This window comes from Chionomys nivalis, chromosome 19 (assembly GCF_950005125.1).
Source record: "Chionomys nivalis chromosome 19, mChiNiv1.1, whole genome shotgun sequence".
Taxonomy (NCBI): Eukaryota; Metazoa; Chordata; class Mammalia; order Rodentia; family Cricetidae; genus Chionomys; species Chionomys nivalis.
Genome location: NC_080104.1, coordinates 33,316,863 through 33,343,043, shown reverse-complemented (window position 1 = coordinate 33,343,043; position 26,181 = coordinate 33,316,863). Strand labels below are relative to the sequence as shown.

At 44.2% G+C, this 26,181-nt stretch overlaps 1 protein-coding gene across 3 annotated transcripts in view; it reads left to right on the top strand.

Annotated features, from left to right (window-relative positions):
• The first annotated feature begins 590 nt into the window (after nucleotides 1-590).
• Aff3 (ALF transcription elongation factor 3) overlaps nucleotides 591-26,181 on the top strand; it is a 462,391-nt gene continuing 436,800 nt past the window's right edge. For all 3 annotated transcript variants that reach the window (XM_057751149.1, XM_057751148.1, XM_057751147.1), the window contains exons 1-2: nucleotides 591-629; nucleotides 781-912. In XM_057751149.1, coding sequence (XP_057607132.1) covers nucleotides 860-912 — 53 coding nt within the window. In that variant the 5' untranslated portion in view covers nucleotides 591-629; nucleotides 781-859. The remainder of the gene's footprint in view (nucleotides 630-780; nucleotides 913-26,181) is intronic.

The following is a 26,181-nucleotide window of genomic DNA, read 5'->3' as shown; positions in this document are numbered from 1 at the left end:
CTGGGGCGGCCAGGGCATTTCCTTCCCAGCATCCATCCACCCCAGGTCTGCAAAGCTGCACACCACTCGAAGCAGCGCCCCGCCGGTTCCGCTTAATTCGCGAAGGCCAAGGAAGTACTCGCAGGACCCAGGGCGAGGGCGAGAGGCAAGCGGCTGCGGCAGGCCGGCCCGGGCTCCGCAGAGCATCCCTCCTTGCCGTTCCCTCCCTCTCGCAGGACGTCCCCTGCAACCCTTAGGGCTGCTGAGGGTCACGAGAGATGGAGGGGCGCGGATGAGGGCGAGCCGGAGGCCGGCGTCAGGGCAAGAGAGAGGGCGCGGGACCCCGAAGAGCCGCACGGGGAGCGCGGGGAGCGCGGGGAGCGCAGGGGCGCGCGGGGCGGGCGCGGCGCGGGGCTCACGACGCGCGCGCGCCTCGGCCTCGCCCGCGCACACGCGCCTCCCAAAGGAGAAAGAGGCGGGCGGGCGCAGAGCACCGCGCCGGCGGCTGCAGCGGGCCGGGCCGCCGCGAGGGAGGGGCGGAGGGGCGGAGGGGCGGAGGGGCTGAGGGGCGGGCGCAGGCCGGGAGGGGGCGGCGGCGCGTCGAGCTCACGGCTCTCAGCGAGTGTGCCTGCGCGCGAGCCGGCGAGCGGGTGAGTGCGCCGGCCGCTGCCACACGCCGGGCCGGCCGGGAGTCGGGGGCCGCGGGGGTGCCGGGCGCCGCGAGCCGGGGAAGGGTGACGGGCGGGCGGCGGCGGCTCGGGCGCGGCCGGGATGCACCTTAGCGGGCGCCTTTCGTTGCAGCGCGCGGGCGGCCCGAGCCTTGGCGGCGGCGGCGGCGGACACAGCAGCGGCTGCGGCGGCGGTGCTGACACCTCCCACCATGGACAGCTTCGACTTAGCCCTGCTCCAGGAATGGGACCTCGAGTCGCTGTGGTAAGTCCCGGTGCTGGATGCTCGGAGAGCCGCGGCGGCCCCGCGCGCCCTCACCTGGGCCGGGACGCTGGGTGCCCGCCGCCGTGGGGGTGGGGTGGGTCGGGGGCGCCCGCCTAGCCGGCTCCTTGAAGCCTTGGCGGGCTGGATGCACGGCCGCCTTCCCGTCAATTTGTCGGTCTCCCTCCCTGTCCCCTCCCCTCGGTGCTGCCTGCGCCAGCTCAAGGGGCCGATGGTCTGGGTGCCAGAGGAGGAGCGCAGCGGTGGAGGGAAAAAGGAAGCGATTTTTAGAACGTGTCACTGATGCCCAAGAACCCGTCCCTCATCCCGCAGCCCCTCTCAGCTCCTTTCCTTCGGATTGTGCTCCTTCCAGCTCTCTGAGAACCTCAGGCTCACCCCTGTGACCCCCTAGAGTTGGTACCGCTGCGAAGTGCTTTGAGAGGATGCTCTCTAGCCTGTTCCCTTCATGCCCCGAGTCTTGGCGCTTGCATCCTCCCTCCGTCTGCCCTACCCACTCCCACTCGAGATGAAAAAGTGAACACCCGGAGCAGGAGGCCAGTGTGTCTCCATACCCGAATTCCAGAGGCCTTGGCCCAGGGAGACTCCTTTCCCGGAGGTTCACAATCCCTTTGCACCTTTTCTTCACACCTTCCCAGGACTGAACTCCTCCTCACTCCTCACCCCAGTCCCTTTTTGTCAAGCTCAAAGCCGGCAGCCTGGAATGCACTTGGGGGTCCCGATTCTTGGGATGCTCACATTGGGGAGCTTCTGTAGGTAAATCACAGGTAGAAGCAATTGAATTCCAGTTGCAGTTGTCTGAAAAAAAAAATCCCATTGGCTGCTTCAGCATCCCTCACATTGCCCCCCACCCTCTTAAATGTTTCCAACCAGCCCTATCCAGGTGCTAAAATTACTGCTTGTATATTCCTGGAGGAACTTGTGTTATGTTTAATATTTACGGGGATGAACATCTGCTGGAACAAGCGTATTAACTGCTCTCTGTTCTGCCTCTGGTAATCGCTGATTGTGGAGCGGTTTCCTTCTTTTTAATTCAGTAAAGAGTTCACATGTGTCTAAAACTGCAAGTGGTGTGCACATGAATATGCAGTGCACAATTTTAAAGCTAAACTGCTTTATGATTTATGGCTCGTACATCGATGGTATGTGGCCATGTGGCTCTTTTCAGTGATTTAGGCTCGCGGTGACTTTTATTTTCCTAAAGACAGGTGTAACAAAATCAACTAGACACAAAGCTTGCGCGTTATCGGGCCGTTTCTTATAAAAGATCCGATAGTGACTCCAGCTTGCTCTGCATAATGCTAGCACCTATAAAACACACGAGGATGGGCTCTGATGCAATAAAACTTGTATATATTACACTGGCAACTTCAAAGAGCTAGTGTAGAGAGAATATGGAACATGTTATTACTCTATAAAAGTTGCTAATTACTGTGTTGCTGTTCCTGGGGTTATTTCAGCCTTTCATTTACAGATAGCTATTATTTTACAGGTTTACCTTTTGAAATGTTGGTTTCTGGCACGAATTCAATAGCTTTCCAGATAACAACTGTCTTTTAAAGACGACTTTTGCTTTTTTAAAATCTAGGCAGCCTTGTAGTCAAAGGGAAGAACTTACTGTTTTGAGATACTTTTTTTGCTGCTCACCCGTTTTGTGGTTCAAATTGAACTCCCGTAGGTGTTTATAAGTTGTATTTTGAGATGATCAGTGATAACCTGTAGACCTTTTGGGGTGAGGGTTCGAGCTGTGTCTCCAGTCCCCAACAAATGACCCAGAACACTGTCACAGAATTTCTGCTGAATTGACCTGAACTTTATCTCATCTAAATTGTTGTTATTCATTTGTTTTTTATTTATTTTGATTTATTTTGAGACGCGATCTCTCAACGTAGCCCAGGCTGTATTGGAACTTGTTTTGTAGAATGGGCTGGCCTCGAACTACACAGATCAGTTTACTTCTGTTTCACTAGTCTTAGCATTAAAGGCATAACCACAGCTTGAAAGCACTTGTAAAGCTGCTGTGCACTCCAATATGTATACATTTTTATGACTTATGAAAGCACATAGGATGTCTTGACTGTTGACAGTAGAACGGTTTGGCTTAAGAGACTGTTTAATTTTGCGGATATAGAATTTACATTTACAAAAGCTTACCTTCAGGTAAACTTAAAGATAAGACAAACTATTTGAGTGTACATTTCTAATGTGTTGGACATTTTCTTAGTTATGGATCACTTTTTGCATGGCATTTCTAACTCAGTTTTAGGATTTATTAAAAATTTTATGTTTATAGTTTACTTTTAAGTTCCCGAGTGATCAAAAATTAAAAAAAGTCTTTCTATCTCTCGCTCTCTCCTTCCCTTTCTTCCCCTCTTGTTTGATTTTGAGAGATGGCCTTGGTGTGCAGACCAGGATGGCTTCCAACTCAAGGCAATCTTTCTTGCTCAGCCTGCTGAGTTCTGGGGTAACAGACAGGCATCACTCACACCTAATGTATTTGATTACTTTCTGTGTGTCTGATATTTTCATATTTTCCTGTTTGAAGCTGATAATATCTCTGAAGTGGTAAGTGATGGTACTCTCATTTTATAGATGAGAAAATAGATTTAAACTGCTTGGTAACTATAGTGAGATAAAAAAAATGACAGCAGATATTTCAAAACTGATATTTACCGAATAGTATGACTTATCAGTGACATGTACATCATATGTTTTAGCTCATTTATTCTTCAACAAGAAACTTACAAAATAAGTACTGCTGTTGGTCTTTTCTTTTCTTTTCTTTTTCAGACAGGGAAATTGAAGATGGAGCGATCAGGTAACTTGCCCGAGTTCACACAGTTCAGACTTGATTAAGAATTAGCTTCAAGGCCCACTTTCTGGTATCAATCCTAGGCATATTTCAGAATACTGAAAATTCCAATTGATGAAGAGAGGCTTTTAAAAGAATTACAAAGCAAGACCTTGACGATTGCAAGTTGTGTCAAAATATGAAAAGAGAAGGCCAGAACCTTAGATGGTATTGATCTTAAAAAAAACAAACAAAAAACAAAACTGAAAACAGAATACTATGAGTTAGGAACTTATGCCTGTTAATTAACTTGTGAAAAGAGATATGAATTTTAAATAAAGACCACTGGGCACTTCCTTTCTTTCATCATAGAATCCCCCCCACCCCCCCACCCCCACCCCCACCCCCGCCAAAGAAACACCTGTCTGTGAAGAGAGGAGTAGCAAGTTAACAGCAAGATACTCTTATTATCTATTTATATGCTTGTTTGTTTGTTTTTTTATTTATTCAGTTTGGTTTTCTGAGACCAATGTTCTCTGTATAACAGTCCTAGCTGTCCTGGAACTAGCTCTGTAGACCAGGGTGGCCTCAAACTCAGAGAGATTCGCCTGCCTCTGCCTTCTGAGTGCTAGGATTAAAGGTGTGTGCTAACCCCCTACCCCTGGGAAGATACTCTTATTTATTTTGATACCTAAACAACTTTTTCTAGTTGGCCAAAATTATCTCACGATGCCTAGGTTCTGTGTGTTTAAAAAATACACAGTATAGGTAATTTCACTGTGATCACTAAAACGTAGCTCTTGAGACCCCCTCCCAGCCTTTGTTCAAGATGATACTATGTCAGCTCTCCTCCAAAGGCAACCTTTTAAAAAATATAAAAGTAATAAAAAAGTAATAATAATAATGAAAAGACTCAAATTTTGCCTTTGCCTCCTCTACCACCCAGCCTAGTCCCAAATACAGACTCCTTTGACTCCCTAGTCTAAAACTAGACAACAACATGTGCAACCCATGTTTTACCCAACTTTGTTCCCACTAGGAGTCACCATGAGATGGTTTGGGCAAATGAGGAAAACTTTCCAAAACCAGCTCATATTTGCTCTTCTCTAAATACGAGCACCTTTCCATTACTAGGGAGAAAGTCGATCAAGATTGAAATAATAAGTATTAAGAGCTTGCCTATTACTCACGCTGTGTCTTACCTCACAAACTTCACACAAGCCAGCATCCCTATTCCTCTCTTCACACAGGCACTCCACACAGCCTTAAAGCCAAACCTCTGACATTGTAACACACAGGGCAGATGGCCCAGCAGTCAACAATGTTTATTGCTCTTCCCATGACCTGAGTTTAGTTCCCAGCACCCACACAAGGCAGCTTATATAACTTTGTATCTCCAGCTCTAGAGGATCCATTGCCCTCTGCTGGTCTCCATGGGCATTTGCAGCATACACCCACATAGATACATCCACATAAATAAAACTTCAAAAGGGCAAAAGAAATCATAATGCATGTGTTGCTTCATACTCATCAGCGTGGCCGACTCAGTAGATGTTCACATAGTAGGCATTGCTATTGGAGAAATACTACAGGCTTTTGAATGTTTTGGACTGAGACTATTGAAAAACAAGTTTAACACTGAAATTGAAACTAAATGTGTACTCCGGTAAACATGAGTACATGTAACTGAAATAGGGGTGCCAGGAGATACCATTTATCCTAAATGTGATACATTCTGATATCTTCCTATGTATTTTTTCTTTTTAAAACTTTCTTATTCATGGGTTGAAGCCTGCAATTTGAGACCCCCTTTATAAGGGATACAAAGAAGAGGGTCCTTTAGGAGTTTACATAAATATCAGAAATAGGAAGCAGATAGTGCCCGCTGGAGGGGGCATGGGCACATCCTGTTGAGAGTAAACTATGCATCGCTTCGTGGCGCTGAAATACATGTTGAGGAAGTAGAATTTCAAGGAGGGAAGAGAATCCATGTGGAAGGAATTGTGCAAATAGACATACGGAGTGTGGTGTTTATTTGAAGAAAAAGTTACTCCCTGGGGAAAGATGAGGATACATTGCTCTCCTGTCATTGCTGCCAAAGGAGGCAGGAGGAGACCACTGCACCATAATGGCTTAAGGGCACTTCCAATGGCCAAGCAACGCTCTTGACTTTTCAGATCACTTCCCAGGAAACAAGCCGGGGGGTGGGGGGGGCAGGTTTCCACAAAGCCCTTTAGGGTTCCCAGGCTTTGCATATGTCAGGCGACTCCAGAAACTTCTTGGCACTCAAATTCCTGGACCTTTTTTTCCCCCCCACCATCTTACTTTTTGAGGCTTCTTTTTGTGGCTTTCTCTCCCCTTGCACACACCTTTAATTACAGCACTCGGGCGGCAGAGGCAGGCGGATCTCTGTGGTATTGAGGCCAGCCTGGTCTACAGAGCTCCTGTCAAGACACGCTTCAAAGCTACACCGAGACCGAGAAACCGTGTCTCGAAAACCCAACAGACAAACATGGCCCTTGAGGCAGGATGGGAATGCCAAGCAGGGGCATCTTGAGTTTCCTGGAGCTGATTGACCTTTACTCTCATTGGCTAAAAGTGACGATATAGTCTATGGAGGAGGCTTTCATTGGTTAAAAGCATTTACGCGAGGGCTGGAGAGATGGCTCAGCGGTTAAGAGCATTGCCTGCTCTTCCAAAGGTCCTGAGTTCAATTCCCAGCAACCACATGGTGGCTCACAACCATCTGTAAAGAGGTCTGGCGCCCTCTTCTGGCCTTCAGGCATACACACAGAATATTGTATACATAATAAATAAATATTAAAAAAAAAAAAAAAAAAAAAAGCATTTACGCGAGTCTGCCCTGAGTGTGTGTGTGTGTGTGTGTGTGTAGGGAATGAGGGGCCTCAACAGGCTCTAGGGTGAAATTGTTTTCGGAGATTCCTGCCTCCGAAATTGTGCGTGGCAGTGTGGAGGAAGTAGGAAGGAGAACACGGACCACTCTTGTTTAGTAACTGGCAGCCATTCGGGGGAGGGGGAGTCTGTGTGTGGCATAGATTGAGGAAAGCAAGGTGGGGAGGCTGGTTAGTTCAGGATGTGAAGCTGATGAGTGCTGGCGTGGGAGACGGGGATGTGGGGATAAAGGAAAGGATGCACATTGGATGTCTTTGGGTTTTAATCAGATGCCTTTTGATGACAATGAAGATGCTATTACGTGTGAGGAAACGGTTGCTTCCTGTGTTCCAGATTCTCCTTTGTGGAATGTAGGAGGGTTATAAAATGCTAAGGATCTATTTTGGGAGAATGTCCCTGTGAGCCAGAATGTCTAATCAATGACACTTCAGATTAGCAACTCAACAGGCCTTTCTGCGTAATATAGGTTAAAATAACAGTTGAGTTATGAACAGCAAATCCATTTCTCAGTATGAAGTTCTAGATTATTTTATGCTTAAATAGGATTTTGAAATTTGGAATAGATTTGTCTAGGTTTTGTTTGGAAGGGGGAAGAAAGCCTGGGTGGCAAAATTAAGGCAATAAAAACACAATATCATTTTATATAAAATAATGTTTCCTTCTTTCATTTCCAAGCAAAACATCCATAAAATTTGCTTTCAACATTGGCTGATCCCTTTTGTCTAGAAATGTAATTGGAGATTTTGAATTCAACTAGCTTCAGTCTTGCTCTCTGTTTGGCCCTTGAGAGGCAACTCAGTACCCCCCACCCCAGTCTAAGTCTTGGCTTAATCACTTAAAACAAAATGACAGTGCTTATTCTGGCCTACCTTATACAGATGTGATGTTAAGTAATAAAAGCATGAGTTACTCTGACTCTGTGAGTGCCAAATATGGCTCGTTTAGACCCTTTGCTTCCTTAAATTGTCTTTTCTTTTTATAAACAAAGAAACTTAATTGAGAGACCACATGGGGTTCACTTCAGCTGTGTGTGGTACACAGTTCTTTGCTTGGCACTGGAACCCAGGAATGTACTTGAGTGGGGATTAGGTTTTCTTGGTGCATCATAGTCCAGCAGATAAATATGGTTGCACTAGCAACTTTTTAAGACGTATGAACCATTACATAATCTCTGAATATATTGTATTACCATTACATCACATGACTTCATTTGGCACTGTGGGTCTCGGTACATTATGTCAGGCTAATCATAATTTAGGTGCATTAGAAATGAAACCCACAGTTATAGCAGGCCATGAGGATACCACACCACCTAAGAAGAGTGATGAGTTTTCATCTAAAATTACTCACGCGTGGGATGTTCTAAGGGGTCTTGGGTGTCTGAAGGTGGTACACTAGGTGTATGTGCGGGTGGGTGGGGGTTTGTTCTGGGTTGGCTATGCCCCAGAGTATTGTGTGAGCATTGATCAGGGATGTGGTTGCCTGTCATAGGGGAAAGACATTCCTGGATAAGTGGGCCAGCAGTGGTGGGCTATCCCCGTGACTCTGTGCTGATTGGTTTTTATCAACTTGACACAACTTGAATTGGCGGGAGCTCCAGTCCAAGGAATGTTTTCATCGGACTGGCCTGCAAGCATGTCTGTGTTTCATTTTTTAAAAAGATTTATTTATTTATTATGTATACAACATTCTGCCTCCGTGTATGCCCGCACTCCAGAAGAGGGTGCCAGATCTCAGTACAGGTGGTTGTGAGCCACCATGTGGTCGCTGGGAATTGAACTCAGGACCTCTGGAAGAGCAGCCAGTGCTCCTAACCTCTGAGCCATCTCTCCAGCCCTGTGTATCATTTTCTTAACTAATGATCAGTGTGGGAGGATCTAGTCCATTGTGGGCACTGTATAGCCGATAGAAGAGAGCAAGCTGAGCAAGCCACTGAGAGCAAGCCAGTAAGCGATGTTCTTCTGTGGTCTCTGTGTCAGTTCTTGCTTCCAGGTTCCTGCCTCTAGGTTCCTGCCTCAGCTCCTCTTCATGATGGGCTGTAGCCCGTAAGCCCTTTCCCCCTCAAGTTGCTCTTGGTAATGGTATTTATCACAGTGACAGGGGCCGCACACAAAACAGACTCCTTCCAGCTGCTAACATCTGAGCCCCTTCCCATTCCTGGGAAGCTGGAGTCAAAGCATGCAGAAGGCATTAATTGTATTCACTTGGGTATCTCCCCCACTGCAGACTCTCTACTGACAGGTGGAGAACGCCAGGGAGGGGACTTAAACTTCTTCCTATAATTTCTCCCCAGGAGGCTCATTGTTAGTGGAGGTAAACAAAAATGACTCTAATTTGGAGACCACACTAACTTTTCCACTCTCAGTTATGTGCTTACCTTGAGACTGAAAATAATTTTATTTTTGTTTTTTTATGGGCAGGAAATTAGTTTTCAGAACCCCCTGGGGGTTGTAATGTGAGCCCGTTAGTCTTAGTTAAATTTTTCTTGTCATACCTGTGCTGTTTACCTCAGTTATGAAGTGACAGACAAATTTTCTGTCAGTGTTCATTGAAATGTTAATTAGCTCCCTGACAGATAGAAAAACGCTTTCCTGGAGTAGATCAGCTCCAATTCAGAGAAATAATCTATTTTTGTTTTCAAATTGGAAAAATACATATTTTTTTTCCTGTAGAAGATATCCAGAGGAATTAAAGAGCAAGGCCATAGAAAGCCGTTCTGAGAGTAGAGGTTAGCAGACTTAGTAGACATCCAGGGAATGCTCCCGAACTTTAATGGGTATCCAGATAGCCCAGGGATCTTGTTAAAATACAGATTTTAATTTAATAGGACCAAGGTGGGGCCCTGGGTTTACATTTCTGATGAGTTCTTGGGTAATGATGCTTCGTCACGGAACAGCCATTGACTTGCAAGGCCTGAAAGCATGCCTTTGAAGACATGCCCTTTCAGAAGACTTTGAATTCTCTTTCCAGCTGGGGGAGACTTGCATAGTAACATCCCGATGCTGGGAGGTTAGTTAGAGGCAACATTTGTTTTATCACTGTGTCTTTTAAAAATACTATTCTGATGAATGAGGGGGTGGTTATTTATATCCTAGTGGGGACATAGTAGGAAATAAACATAAAACCTGAGCAAACACAATTTGTAATAAATAGACCGATCCCATTTTATAGCCTTTCAGTCCTTGTCATTTCTCTAGATAAGCTATCGCTGCTGCATCTGAAGGGAACACGGAGCATTGAGACGGTCCTCAGACCTCTTGGATCTGTGGGGACACATACTAGATGCCCAGAATGGAGATCAGATGTCCTCATTCTTTTTCATCCATTCTGCCTTTGGGAGGGAAGGGTGGAGGTAGGAGCTTACAGAGTAGCCACAGTTTACAGAATTGTTGTCCTACTTAGTGGCCACAGTCCTAAATTATGGCTTTCCCAGTGTTCTAGGAGAAATCTCATTTCAAGCTCCATGGGAGCCAAGGGTAGGTTTTCGATTCCCCAGTCAGGGACCTTCTATAGCAATGTGACCGGATACGCTTCTCTTTGCCATTACTGGATAACCATGGATCAGTTAGGTGGGGGAAACTTCACTGCCGTTTTCTTGTTTAACCCAACCTTAATGCAATAGAAAAATAAGCATCTATGGGGCTAATGAAATACAGCATAGCTAGCTTTGCATATTCTATGAGGTCTGTGGGAAGGTCACTGGCTGTATTTTATTAATGGGGGTGTGCTCATACATGTGAACACACACGTGCCCCCACACACTTCCATTCTCGGACTAAGATAGAATGTAAGCAATTTAATGTTTCAGATTTGAAAAAGAAAAATGGCTTTGGGGACAATGGGGCAAATTTAAATCTGTGGCCTTAGGGCTTGAAAATTGGTGAAGGTAGCGCTCGCAGGAAGTATTTAGTGTCGTTGGAGCTATGAATGTTATTCGTGCTCTTTGCGCGCATGGTATTTATTACCTAGCATGTCACAGGCCGTTGTGGTAACTGATTTGGTGTAATCATGTCTTGAGCATGCAGCATTATTTTCTTCTAATGTACCTTGTTTATATTGTGAGGAGCAGCAAAGGAGACTGTTGTACATAGAGTAGGTGCATGTTAAGGTGATCAAGTTTGTAGTTACTGATCTCGCCTGGGTTTGTGTCTTCTAATTAGTGCATTCTCTTTCAAGTTGTATCTGGCTATCAATATGTAATACAGATAATGGGGTAGTTGGTCATATAGACAATCCCCAAGTATAAGTAAATAAAGGACATTTTTAGACTCAGAGCTTTGTTCTGTTAGGTCAGGAGAGCCTTAAGAAGAAAATAAGCTAACAGAGACCAACTGGGTGCTGAACTTGGGTGCCATCACACAGCTTGTTGACTCAGAACCCTTGCTTTGGCTGTGAGCGCAGGGCCTAACTTGCTTATCTTCCCATTACCATGTCCCATAGGATGGAGGCAGCCTTTGTCCATGGGATGGAAGCTGCCTGTGTCATTTCTTGGAACTTTGGATGTGTAAAGTGTGGGTAGATCTTGAGGACTTGAACTCAGCCTGAGGAGCATGCATCCCCATAGTGCCAACTCATCCCCAAACTGCCAACTCTGTGGTTACCTACAGAGAGACTCTGTGTTCTGAATCCAGTTGGTAGACAGACCTTGCTAGACTTTCCATGTCTCCCCAGGATGCTGAGACTTTGGTCCTTTCACTTTCTGAAATGCCCCTTTCCTGCCCTGCTGGGAGGTAGAAACAAGAACTCAAGCGAAGGCAAGACTTGCCATTGCAGACCCTCCTAACAGAATATGAGCGCTAGGTGTCTTCTAGGAAATGAGCTACACCATCCCCTGAAATGGGACCACTGCATCATCATTCAGCCAACTTGAATGCCTTCTCCCTTGGGTTAACAATTCATGTCTGTAGACTGGTTATAGTCCTGGCCCTCTGGCCTGGGATGTAGCCTGTGACCCATGTGTGCTGCGTGGCTCCAGGTTCCAATGGTACAGCTGAAGTTAGTAGAGCTACGTGGGAGAGTTCACTTCCAAGCTGCCTGCCAAGCCTGCCAAGCTTGCTGAGTCCTTCCCAGAAGGATGGCCATAACCCATGAGGCCAGGTTATCTTGTGGCGTAAGGACTATCTGTCTGTCTGTTTTTATTTAATTTATTTATTTATTTATCTATCTGTTTATTTATTTATTTGGTTTTTCAAGACAGGGTTTCTCTGTGTAGCTTTAGAGCCTGCCTGTTCTGGAACTCGCTCTGTAGACCAGGCTCCAGGCTGGCCTTGAACTCACAGAGATCCACCTGCCTCTTCCTTCTGAATGCTAGGATTAAAGGCATGTGCCACCACCGCCCAGCCTTTCCTTCCTTTTTTAAATAAGTAGAATTTCCTTTGGTGAGCAGAATACCATTTTTTTTTCTGGGAAAGCTGTTGAGTTTTATTTACAACCCAGTTACATCCTTCCCTTGATTTAAAGCTCTAATGTGGAGTACCAGGTTCCAAGTGTGGATAGAAAATATTTGGAGAGGCAGTTGGTTGTTCTTGGGGGACAGATGAATAAGAACAATGTATAAGGACACATCCATGAAGAGGCCATGATGAAACAAACCTATTACTTTGTATTCTAACCTAAAAGTGTGTAGGGGGAATAAATATTTATATTATGGAAGGAAACTAGCGTTTCAGTTTCTAATATTTAGATAATCAGTTATGCAATTGATTTATAGTCTTTTCCTTACTTATATCCTTCAGTAAGATAAAATCCATATTTTAGAACCCTAAGATATTATACCTAATAATGCAGCACAGTATGAGTACAGTCTAGGGGACTCTCAGCAGCTCTTTGTAGCATTCTTTCTCTAGGTCTCTAGGTTTCTGGGTTGCGATGAGCTGCCTCCGGTACAGCCAGACACAGAAGTAGGAATAGACCTAATTTCTAGTTCATGATGTGTTTATTCTTTAGCTTGGAACAATTTTTTGAAATTACCTGCCTCATGTCTTGGGATGTTTAAAAGGCGGTACCATTTAGGGAAGACGTCTTGGAATGAGTGACAGCTGGTGGGTCTTAGAGGAAGAATCAAGGCAGAGGGCTGTCGTAGGTACTGTGATGTCAGCAAAGGCAAAGGGGGCAGCAGGCTGTAACGGTGCTTGGTGAAGGTGAGTTAGATTTGAGGAAGCTGGAAAATGAAGTGGGGGACTAGTTCCAGAAGGACCTTGCATGGCATCCTAAGGAGCTGGAACATTTTCTTGTAGATGGTCAGCCATGGCGGTCAATGAGCAGGTAACTAAGGAGCTGGAACATTTTCTTGTAGATGGTCAGCCATGGAGGTCAATGAGCAGGTAAATACAGTGGTTGCCATTTGCATGGTTGTATTTCTAGAAAGCATAGTACATGAGTGAGTCTTGTGAAGGGGGCCATGTCTGGAGAGTCAAGAGGTGAGCATGGAGGACAGGGAAGAAGGAGAGTGTAGAGAGACATTTAGACGGCATTGTCAGAACCTGAGGGTAGACTGGATTGGCAAGATCATGGGACCAGAGGTGTTCTTCTGGGAGATGTAGCTTGTGTGATCAGATGGAGAACATAGGAAGTGAAAACCGAGCAGGAAAGCTGAAGAATTTCTAACTCGGTTGTGTTTCAGTGCATGTGGGCTGTGAAGTTAGAGTAGATGACGGGAAAGTTGCTGGACGATCCTGACCTGCAGGACGAAGGTGAGGATAGAAGCAGGGATTTGGAGAGTCCCAGCCTTTGGGTGCTGGTAAACATGACAGGACTGTCCAGGAAAGTGGGATAAGGCTGAGAAGCAGGTCCGGGATGTGTGGGGCAGTGAGAGGGGAGCAGTCTGCTAGAAGGAGGAGGATGAGGAAGCTGGAGAACTATGAGGCCTAGACACTGGGTTCAGGGCTGGATGCTCTTGCCCAGGTGTCTGCGGCGACAACACGGTATGATGGTTCATGAGTGGGCAGGAGGGGTGCGTGATGTGGTAAAGTGGAGCCGGGAAAGGCCTCCCTTTGGAGGGAAGAGGAAACACCTCTAGAGGCAGCTCCCAGATGAGGATGCAGGGACTGTGCCCATGGTAGAGCACATTCCTCGGCAGTGCAGGGCTCTCCTTCATGTTCCTCCCCTGCTTCGGATCTCTCTTTCCCTCCTCTCTCTCCTTCTGCAAGGAAAGGAAGCTGTTCAGCCGTTGCAGAGCTGTGTATGAAGGAATCCTCGCCGTGAAAGGTAACAGATAGGTGTCTCATAGCTATTGTTAGTGACTTGGTGAGAAGCTCTGCATCAGCCGCTTCCGCAGAAATCTGTCATGCGATCTGTAATTTAATTAGAATGTTTCGAAAGTAATTTTGATTCAGAAGTAATTGGGTAAGGCTAAGTCACCAGAAAAAAAAATTAGTGAAAACTTGTCTAGTTGTGGAGAACTTAAAATGCATTTTTAAGAATTATTTTCAAACTTAAAAGACTGGCATCCAGGAGCCCCAGGATTTTATACTGACTGACACTTAGTGACGGAATGCCCTTCGATGGGTGTTGAGGAGTGTTAGACCTACTGACCTCTGAGAGGTTCCAATTCTCTTATTTATAAGGAAGGGTCATGAGTCTTCAAATGTATCATTTTTTTGTTTGCTTTCCCAAGACAGTTTCTCTTTGTAACAGTCATGACTGTCCTGGAACTTGCTTTGCAGACCAGGCTGGCTTCGAACTCACTGAGAACTACTTGTCTCTGCCTCCCAAGAGCTAGGATTAAAGGTGGCTTGTTATTTTCTGTTCTTCATAACCTGTGAAGTCGGTTCTACTCTTCTTTGCTTCATGGAGAAACGAAGGAACATAGCACGTTACACAAAACCCACGGCTAGATAGTAGCACTGGTGTGTCCACGCAGGAAGTGTCTATCCATAGTCACTGTCCAATAAGAAGCCCCACTTAAGGACTGTCATCGAGTGTGAATTCCAGGGTCTCATCAACTCTAACATATTTGTGAGATTTACACATGTGCATGTCAAACATCTCTTTTATTTATCCGGCGTATCCACCGACGTCTCCAACAGACACGGGAGTTAATTGATGTGTATGAAGCATCTTGAGATTTATCGTGAATGTTAAAAATCTGAATAACATAGTAGCTATCCTGGGTCCAAGTATTGTGGGCTGGTGGAATTGTAATTAGCAGGCTTCTCTGTGCATGAATTGTCTGCAGTTCATTATCATTTTGGGTTCCACTTCTTTATCCATATTTACTATGTATAAAACACACTGTCTATATATTTTCCTTTAATTATTTGTATGCCCATAAAACCACTAATTTGACAAGTTTTATGGTGGAAGAAAATGGCAACAACTGTTTGCCACAGCTGGTCACATCTATTGTAATACCTCAGTGTAACTCTATTAATAACAGTGATGATGGTGCTGCTGTAAAACTATCAACACTACCTCGGGAAAGCCACCTGAACCTGTGTCGGCTGTTTTGAAATGTAGCCTGTCTCTTGTCGCCGCCTCTCCCATTCCCCATCCAGTCAGACTGTCCTCTCGCTGGAGGGCTGACCCTATACAGATGTGCTGCTTTGGCAACACGAAAGAGTAAACGGGCTTAATTTCTGTCGTGAGATAGTTTGGTAAAGTAAAATTAATAGATTCTTGGCATAACGGACTGTGACAAATTGAAACAGATGTCAGAAATAACCATAGATGCTTTCTTTAAAGATCTTCGAGAACAAGACAAATTAAATTTTAAGGAAGATTTAGAAAAATCCACTTGGCAGGCAAAATTCCAGAGAGGCACCATTTGGTAACTGGAAAGGCAAGGACTTTGGGAGCCAACCTGTAGGAGTTCAGATCCCAGTAGTCCCTGTATTAGCTGTGTTTTCTTCAGCCACCTCACCCCTTGGAGCCTCAGTTTCCTGCTTATTCGTGGAAGCAATACTGCTGCTGATTTGCTGACAGGATTAAATGAGGTCTGTGTTAGTAGGTGGACACACAGTAGGTCTTTTAGATGGCAGCTTAATAGTTCTTTTAGCTGAACTAGTGGTTACATCTATTTTGTTCCTTCAATGACATTCAGAGGTGCTGCATGAGTCATTAAGTTTTTATCTCTTTTAACTGATTTCCCCCCAAATCTGGGCCAACAGTGTCTTCCATTGAGAGTAGGATTTTCTTGGGCTTCTCAGTCAGGTGATATTGAAGCCCTAAGCACCCCAGAGATGTCAGTGGCTGACATATAGTTCCATCCCACGACAGTTGCAGATAGTTACCGCCTGTTCTTTGCTGGCCACATTGGCAAATACGTGTCTTTTGAAACATACCATCCTGAAGGGAAAAAGGAACTTTGTCAGGATATGATGTGTGACATGCTTCTGTTCCACTGACCTAATAAGTCCTACAGACAAGCCTCATCCCACAGTGTGGACTAAAAAGTATCTCCTTCGCCCAACATACCAGTAGGTCAGATGACCCCAGCCAGCATGATGTCCTCTTAGGAACAGAGACACGGCAAGTGGTGATAATGGCCTTTCAAGCCATTCATCAGCACTTTCCATTATTATTAATCAGTATTTTTAAATTAAGTTACAACATATTTCAGAAGAACGTAGAGAGCTCTCATGTGATGTGTTCTGTATTATAAAATATCTTTACATTTTGTCCTGTGCTTCTGTTTTTACTGAAGTTTATCCCATCTTTGAGTATCCATGGCTAAAAAGGGGATTGGTTGAAACACACATGCCTACACTCACACACACAACAACAACAACAACAATAAAAACCAGGATAGAAATGTTTCAATCTGAATAGACAAAGTTTTCTTGAGATATTAGAGGTTTGGTTTGGTTTAGGAGTATGTGGTTATTTGGTATTTCATAGTTAGCCAATTTGCTTCCGCCTTGTAAGACTTAATACTGTATATTCAATTATGTCCTGATTGCTAAATTAATAAGCTAATTTTTCATGTCATAGGAAAATTAAAATTGTATGTCAAATAAATATATTAATTGGAAGGGAATCAGTTGGTTTATAGAGAAATGTTTATTGATTCTTTTAACATGACCTGTATTCCTTGAACCTGGCTTTGATCTGGGAAAATCTTTAGAGAGCAAAAGAAGCGATGTGAACCAACAACAAGCAGAGAAGAACTGCCCACTGATGAGTTAGCGTGAGGGTGTTCCTATGGCCTGCAGGTCGAGGAGATGAAGGAGTTGCCTGGCATTTAGTGTGGGCTTAGCCTCCCTTTACCTTTGCTGCAATTTCTAAAGTAATTCGTTTTCTAAAAAGGACACTTTTTTTTCCTGTAAGTTTTGTTTTATTACTTAGAAATATTATCAGTGCTGTTGGAATACTATCATTAAGTTTGAAGCAGGAAACCACACACAACAGCACTGTGAAACATTTAAATGGTATTTAAGCTTCATGAGACTGGGATAAGGTAAAAATATAAAATAAACAATCACAAATGGAGTTATTGCTTTCTAATCTGTGTGAGCATTGGGATATAGTGTTTTGAACTGGCTGCCACTGCTGTAAAGTCCTTGGGAGAAAACCCATTAGATAGAGTTAAAACTTGAGTAGATTAGCTGTTCTTTAATGGGCCCAGAAGATCTTCTGCTACTTCAAAACCATTTCTAATTCTCGTTAATTGGAAATGACTAGCTTCCTTGTCAGTAAAAACATAAGGCTCTTTCCCTCCATGTTTCCAGAACTATGTGTCTACCAGGAATTACTTCTTCTAAGCAGTGATCTTTTACATAAGACATTTAAAAAGGAAAGTAAGTTCTGAATGACATATTTCTCTGTCACAGGTCGTGATGAATGAAATTGAGTGTGTAAGTGTTTCAGGTCCTTTTGTATCACGGGCTACCAAATGTTTTCTGTTGATTGTAATAGGCTTTTTTTTTTTTTTCTTCTTTTTTTTTTTTTTACTTATTTATTTATTTTTATTCTTTTTTAATTAAAATTTCCACCTGCTCCCCATTTCCCATTTCCCTCCCCTCCTCCCAAATATTGCCCTCCCCCCACTTCCCTCCCCCTATCCCCACTCCTCTTCTCCTCCCCCCACTCCATTCCCCCTCCCTCTCGATACTGAAGAGCAGTCCAAATTCCCTGCCCTGCGGGAAGACCAAGGTCCTTCTATCTACGTCCAGAAAGGTGAGCGTCCAAACAGGCTAAGCTCCCACAAAGCCAGTTCATGTATTAGGATCGAAACCTAGTGCCATTGTCCTTGGCTTCTCATCAGTCTTCATTGACCGCCATGCTCAGAGAGTCCGGAATCAACCCATGCTTATTCAGTCCCAGACCAGCTGGCCTTGGTGGGCTCCCAATAAATCAGTTCCACTGTCACAGTGGGTGGGTGCATCCCTCGTGGTCCTGATTTTTTGCTCATGTTCTCCCTCCTTCTGCTCCTCATTTGGACCTTAAGAGCTCAGACCGTTGCTCCAAATTGAGACTCTGTCTCTACCTCGATCCATCGCCAGATGAAGGTTCTAAGGTGATATGCAAGATATTCATCAGTATAGGATAGGGTCATTTCAGGTTCCCTCTCCTTAGTTGCCCAAGGTACCAGCTGGGGACATATTCCTGGACACCTGCGAACCCCTCAAGAGTCAAGTCTCTTGCCAACCCTAAGATGGCTCCCTTAGATAGGATATATACTTCGCTGCTCCCGTATCCATCCTTCCTATATCCCAACCATCCCAATCCTCCGAGCTCCTCCCATCCTCCCCTTCTCATATTTCTCATCCCATTTCCCCTTTGCCCCATGCCACCTCACCCGCAAGTTCCCAGTTTTTGCCCTGGAATCTTGTCTACTTCCCCCTCTCCATGCGGATGACTATATGATTTTCTTTGGGTTCACTTTCTTATTTAGCTTCTATAGGATCACACATTATATGCTTAATGTCTTTTATTTTATGGCTAGAAACCAATTATGAGTGAGTACATCCCATGTTCCTCTTTTTGAGTCTGGGATACCTCACTCAGGATAGTGTTTTCTATTTCCATCCATTTGCACGCAAAATTCGAGAAGTCATTGTTTTTTACTGCTGAGTAGTACTCTAATATGTATATATTCCACACTTTCTTCATCCATTCCTCCATTGAAGGGCATCTAGGTTGTTTCCAGGTTTTGGCTATTACAAACAATGCTGCTATGAACATAGTTGAACAGATACTTTTGTCATTTGATGTGGCATCTCTTGGGTATATTCCCAATAGTGGTATTACTGGATCTTGGGGTAGGTTGATCCCAAATTTCCTGAGAAATCGCCACACTGATTTCCAAAGTGGTTGCACAAGTTTGCATTCCCACCAGCAATGAATGAGTGTGCCTCTCTCTCCACAACCTCTCCAGCAAAGGCTATCATTGGTGTTCTTGATTTTAGCCATTCTGACAGGTGTAAGATGGTATCTCAAAGTTGTTTTAATTTGCATTTCCCTTATCGCTAAGGAGGTTGAGCATGACCTTAGGTGTCTTTTGGCCATTTGAATTTCTTCTGTTGAGAATTCTCTGTTCAGATCAGTGCCCCATTTTTTTATTGGGTTCATTAGCATTTTAAAGTTTAGTTTCTTGAGTTCTTTATATATTTTGGTGATCAGACCTTTGTCTGTTGCAGGGTTGGTGAAGATCTTCTCCCAGTCAGTGGGTTGCCTTTTTGTCTTAGTGACAGTGTCCTTTGCTTTACAGAAGCTACTCAGTTTCAGGAGGTCCCATTTATTCAATGTTGCCCTTAATGTCTGTGCTGCTGGGGATAAACGTAGGAAGTGATCTCCTGTACCCATATGTTGTAGAGTACTTCCAACTTTTTCTTCTATCAGGTTCAGTGTGTTCAGACTAATATTGAGGTCTTTAATCCATTTGGACTTGAGTTTTGTGCATGGTGATAGATATGGATCTATTTTCATTCTTCTACACGTTGACAACCAGTTCTGCCAGCACCATTTGTTGAAGATGCTCTCTTTTTTCCATTGAATACTTTTAGCTCCTTTATCAAAAATTAGGTGTTCATAAGTTTGTGGGTTAAAATCAGGGTCTTCTACTCGATTCCATTGGTCGACTTCTTTGTTTTTATGCCAATACGATTGTAATAGGCTTATGGATAGGATTGTGTTTAATAAACTTGTAGGATACAACTGTGTGTGTATTACTTAGGATTTGAGATCCTAATGGTGTATTTTTAGATCTCATGTGTTCATGGTTGTGTGAATGTGCAGGTAGAGCCATTTTGTTTTTGCATTTTTAATCTAGTTGTTTTTTTCGTGCTCAGTTGACCAGGCTGGGACTTTAAATAGAATGTCAAATAGGAGTGGTTAGAATAGATATCATGGTTTTCTTTTGATCTTTGGGGGTGGGGAGACTTTCAGTTGTTTAGGATTGTAATATTATCTGTAGGTTTTCTATAAATACCCTTAGGCTAGAATTCTCTTCTGTTTCTTTGCTGTGCTGGAGTGACTTTGTTAAAGATCCTTTTCAGAGTCTATTGAGATGATATTCTGTAAACATATCGAGTAACTGATGGTCATTTGTCGAGTCAGCCTTACATTCTTGTAACATCTCATTTGGCCACGGTAAATGAGCCTTATAAATGTGTAGCACAATAATTTTTGCTAATATTTTATTAGTTGACTTTCTTTGTTGAAATCTAGTTTCCCTCAATTTCTTCTTTAACAGTGGAAGCTCATGATTGTCGGAGACAAAAATGAAAGAACAAGACTTCTCCATGGAAATATGAAGGCTTCATTGCTGTACATTTTTGGAATGACTGTCCTTTAAGGATCATCAAGTATTAAAATGTGCCTAAGTGTTCAAGCTCAAAACTTTTATCTAATGCTTTCCTAAAGAATTTTAACTTGACATATGCTCAAGGAATTCCTACATATTTTTAATATGACACATTTAAATTTTATGTCTTGACCTTATGAAAGTCATTGGCCCCACTTAAGTTTCCTAATCAGCGAAGGAGATTTAGGGGCCCAGTAATTAAATGGTATGTGCATCTCCCTCTATGATGGTACTTGATGGGAAGGTACAGTTATTTAATAAGCATGAACCTGTGGACTTTCTTTTTAAACTCACTTCACAAATTCCAATGCCTTAGGGGACAAACAAGACCAAATAAATGTCTGAAGCAGTAACACAGTTATATGTGACTCTGCTTCTGTACATTCAAGGTAAAACAAACAGTAGCATGAACAGATCAACACAAGCCTCTACAGTCCTGCTCTACAGTCATTTATGAAGTCGGTGACGTAGCATGGCCTGAGACCGTATGTTCAGCTCCACTGTTGGGATGGTCCTTAACCTCTCCACAGGTTGTTGTCTCATTGAGGAGATGCAGATAATGGACATCACTGATCTCCAAGGGCTGCTATGAGAGCATCACATGATGTAATATCTAGAAACGAAACGATCAGGTCCTCTATCAGTGTAAGAAATACTGTTTCCTTTTCTGTGGTTTCCATTTTCTGAAGAAGATATTTTCGAGCTCCCAAAGTTTAGTGGCCAGCCGCTGAAAATTTCCCAGTGACCTAGCTAGAAATACCTCCTTTTCATAGAACAAACTTGCTAATAGCTGCTAGATCCCTTATCTAGACTTGAATTGTTGCCTGGGTTATCCCATCAGCCTTCCAGTCAAAGAAACTATTGTCCCAGCCTCTTCACCCATAGGTCCTGTTAGATATAAGTCCTCGTGACAGTCCTGCAGTATGCCTCTGAATTCTCACAAACTCGGTGTTACCTTTAATGGCTTTCTGTGGTTTCCTTGACAAATAATCAGAAGGTCAGAACTTGTACTTTCTCGGTATCTAAGCGTTTGAAATGGTTTGATTTCTATGGTTTTCTGACCACAGTAGATCAAGCTCTGGCATCTTTAACATCCTGTAGGAAGCTTTTTCAGTACGAGATTTTTACCCAGGATCTGTACGGGGTCTACCCAAGTAGCCTGGCCACAGCGGTGCCTGTAGTCAGGCTTTTCAGTTTTTCGATCAGCAGGACGCAGATACCCAAACCCCTGAGTCTCCTGTTGAGTAAGCACCTACTGCGCGTGAAGTTTGGTAATACAGAGAAAAGAATGTGACCCTTACTCGGAAGGAACATGTCCTGTGGGAGAGCAACCAGAACTATGAAGCAACTGACTTGTCAGAATGTTGGCTCTTTCTGGAAAAGGACTGCGAAATCCTCTTTCTAGCCCTTTTCCCTCACTTTAACGCTAGAGAAAGCGGATACCTATAGGGAATCATGCTAATTGCTGTGATGTAGTTCAAGGCTGCCCAGATCTAACTGTTTCTCAGGAATCGGCTAGACTCCAGAGGAAGGGGTCTAGAAATTTGTATTTGGGTCCCAGTGTTTCTTTATTGGACCTGGGAATGGTAATAGGCTGGACAGTGATCTCAAAGGTTAGGGCTTATGGGTCATTTTAGATGAAGCCACATAACTCTGTGGCGTTTGGCAGGGAGTTTGAACCTTAACAGAACTAGATGACCTGATTGTCAAATGCAGAACGAGAGCCCCTTTTCTCAGTGCTTCTGCTGTGGGAACGAGCTGCCTCTGTCTGGTCTCTCCTTTTTCCTGGCTATGCTTCCTATTCCTTCAGCCCTGTTCTTCCTCTTTCAGCCTTGTAAATCCCAGGATCCTTAACCTGGAGGTCAGGGAACCCCTCACATCGTCGGTGCGCTTTTCTTTCTTCCCTTTCTGTCTTCTTTGTGGAGGGATCCTGCAGCTTTCATCAGACCCCCAGAGACATCCGTGACCTCTGCTTCTGTGCCAGTGGAAGCTGCTCTGGCAGCAGCCGGTTTCCATTAGGAGGAGCCAGGGCCGAGGTGGAGCTTGGAGAACTCTGAGAGCTGGATTCCTTTGTTAGCGTTTCCAGGCGCTGTGGAAACTTTGGGCACCAACAGGGATGCTCAGCAGAGCCATCCTGCAAGGCAGAGTGACTTGATTGTGAGCACAGGAGGACCGCATCCCTTCCTGACTGCTATCCCAGCAGGAGGCTTGCAGTGATGTGGCTACAGCATACACAGGAAGCCAGGGAAACCCCAGAGCCTATAGGATGCTCTCCTCAGTTCTTTCCTTATGCCTTGGTGGGAGGCGTGTGGTGAATCTTTGCCGTAATTGCAAATAAGCTGATTGACACGGACCTTCTCAGAGTGAGGCACAGCAGCTACAAGAATGCCCGTCTTCTGTGTTTAAAATGAAATTAGGGGCCAGTACTGGATATAAAGCTTCAGGAATCGGAAGGCCTCTAATAAAAGGCATTTTATAAGCACGAATACCATACCCCATCTCAAGGGCTTTTCAAATATTAATTATAGTTACCCTGAGGGTCGCTATTCAGTGATAAACTCATGACCAAATAGCTTTACTTGTCTCTTTTAGAGCTGTAATGAAGCCCTTGATTCCCCCTTCATTATACAGTATTCAGATTTACCACATAACAGTTTTAATGTAATTGATGGCTATGCACTTTTCGTTGCCGTGGTGGGATCAAGGACTTCTTAATGTGGCCAGACAGCAAGAGTCCAGAGTGCACTATTTATCCCTGGGAGTTGGTTGGAAGCCGGACATGTTGGGGACATTCAATTAAGTGTGGCCAGTCCTGAGGACTTATCAGGATGACATTCTTTTGGCAAGTACGTATGATAAAGCCAGAGTTAGACTTCAGGGATTTGGGCCTTGTCTATATTTAGTATACAGAGATTCCCAAGAACTGTCATGGGTTAGGGGTTCCCAGCTACAGTTCCTGCAGAAGCTAGATAGTTTAGTCATAGAGGGACAGTGACGCATGAATATCATTTCACCATGCTTCAAAATTTCATGGGTTTATTTCTAGAGAGGAATGAATTGTTTTATATAAAAAGTCTCTTAATGAGAAATTAAAGAAAAAGTGTTTAGGTATTTGGATACAAACAATTACTCTATCAAGGAAAGAAATGTCAATAAGAATTTTTTAAGGGAACTTAAACAAATATACAGTCCAACATGGTACACACATGTAATCCTGATGATGGAAGGCTGAGATAGGAAGATCATGAGTTCAAGGTCAACCTAGGCCGCCATAACTCATTCTAGTCTAGGCTGGGCTACATAAGGGGGCCCCATGTCAAAAAGCAAAACAAAACCCCAAAACCTCAATTAAAAGCAAAACCTACCACTGTCTTAGTTTTTTTTTCCCCTAAAAGACAATTCCTTTACAGGTGCTAAGAGCTATTGATCAATGAGAAGGCAAATACAGGCGTACCTGTGGCCAATGCCCTTTATTACAGCCTGATTTCATATTACTATATGTACCGAGATACTATCTTCTAAATAGGGTTATGTGAAAGTTCAGGAAACATATTCTCACAGCCGACTTAGGGAAGTACCATATAGTCAGCATCCAACAAATCGTAACCATCTTGTCACCAAGGGTCCTCTACTCCAAGAGGTGATAAAGTAGAGTCAGTGTGAGAGGTTGGGGTTCAAATTCAAGTTCCCCTACCTCCCTTTGTCCAGTGAATCTAGATTTGGGGAGAACATAGGCCACACATTCCTGACTCGGGTGATAGAAGAGTCCAAGCTTGGAGGACATTTGAGCAGGCACGCTACAGTAGAGTCACCAGAACATTGTCGGGGAGAAAGTCCCCCGGGGGAGCACGTAGTTCCTGATGTTGTGGGATATTCTTGCTATCCAATCTGGCTTGGCTTGGCTGTCCAGAGACCGATTCTCTTCCTGTTTCTGGATCTGAGAGAAGAGAGGACGACTTGCAGCTGTTGGGAAAGGACGATAGTTAGAGAAAAAGAGGCTTCTATATCAAAGTAGTTTTTTCTTTAACCCTAATTACCTTGCTTCCTGTGTAAACACCTGAATGCCTGTAGACTGTGGACTTGGTTGACCCTGTTCATGGTCCATTGCTGCTGCTCCAGACGGTGGCTCAGGTGGCTCTGCTGCGTTCTGAACCCCATTGTTCTTGACCTCTGTGTGGGTTTCAAATCTCTGCTGCTATCTTGAACCTCCACCTTGGTCCTGACAGCTGTCTGCTGGGGAGATGTAGCCTGGTCCTCCTCCAGGCAGGCCTTTACTCTGGTCCTCAGCTTTATTGTGACTGTCATCTTATTTATTGTTATTATTATTATTATTAATTTATTTATTTTACATCCAGACCACAGTTTCCTTTTCCTGTTCTCCTCCCAATCCCTCTGCCTATCTCCCACTATCCCCCGCCCCCATCCCTCCTCTGTTTCTACAGGAGCTATCTTAGAGTCAGGTTCTTGCCCTGATGAGGGCTCTTCTTCCTTTTGTCCCCAGAAGAGGACAACAGATATCTTATGATCAGAGGAAGAAATACTGTATGCAGACTCTTTTTGTTAAAAAATAATTTATTTATTTCTATTTTGTGTGCAATGTTATTTTGCCCCCATGTATGTCTGTGTGAGTGTGTCAGATCTCCTGAACAGGAGTTACAGGCAATTGTGAGCTGCTATATGGGTGCTGGGAATTGAACCTGGGTCCTCTGGAAGAGCAGTCAGTAACCACTGAGCCATCTCTCCAACTTCAGATTCTTAATTTTTATAAATTGGTTGTTTAACCCAGGTAATATTTGTTATTCCCTTTAAGGTGTACGTCACCTGGGGCAAACTGATTCGAGCTTGGTTTAATTCTCTCTGTGTGTGTGTTTGTGTAAAACAAGTTAAGGGCAGAAGAAGTTACGTTGAGTTCATTCTTTCAGAGCATTTAGTCCATAGTCACTTGGCTCTGTTTCTGAGCCTGTAGCGAGGCAGTACATTATGGAGACAGAACATGGTAAACAGCAGAGGATGTTTATCTCATGGTAGCCAGGAAGCCGGGACAGGAAGGGGCAAGACACCACTGCGAACCGTCCCCACTGACATATGCCCTACAGCTAGGCCCCACCTCCCTGAAGTTTCTAGCACTCTCTGATTATTGCCACCAGCTGAAGACCGAGTTTGCAATACATGAACCATTTAGGATGAAATTCATATCCAGAATACCATAAGCAGTAGTAGTTAAAAATGACTAGTAATTGCTAGCCTCTTGCTTTCGTTCTCTTTAGTCGTTAGTAAACAAACACAACAGGCATTATTGCTTCTATTGAAGGAATTAATACAGACGGGAAAACTGAGGCATAGGTATTTCTGCCCATTAATGGCATTGGCTTTGGTCATGTGCTCTTCTGTGTCATTGTGATTTGGAAGCAAAGCAGGTGTTCTGTCTCCTATAGGATGTTATTTCCTGACAAAGGAAATCAGACCTCATAGCCAGTAACTCAGGAACTCACCAGCCAGGAATGCTCATTTCTTTGTACTGTGGATCAGGTGACGTCCTAGTGACCCAGAGCTCAGCCATGGCAGATCCAGCCATCAGACTTGCTCTGGATCCAGAGGAACTTAAAGGAGCAAAAGCTGGTGAAGGAAGCTGGACCCTAGGGAGAAGTTTCAGCAGTATATGGCAGCATCACGATGCTGTGGAAGGGAGAGTCTTGAAGGGTCAGAAGAAGGTGTGCTTCTGACTGCAGAGAACCTCTTCTCCTGAGAGCGGAGCAGGGCCTCCATTTTGATCGAGTCCAACAAGTACTGATTGTACATTGTTGGC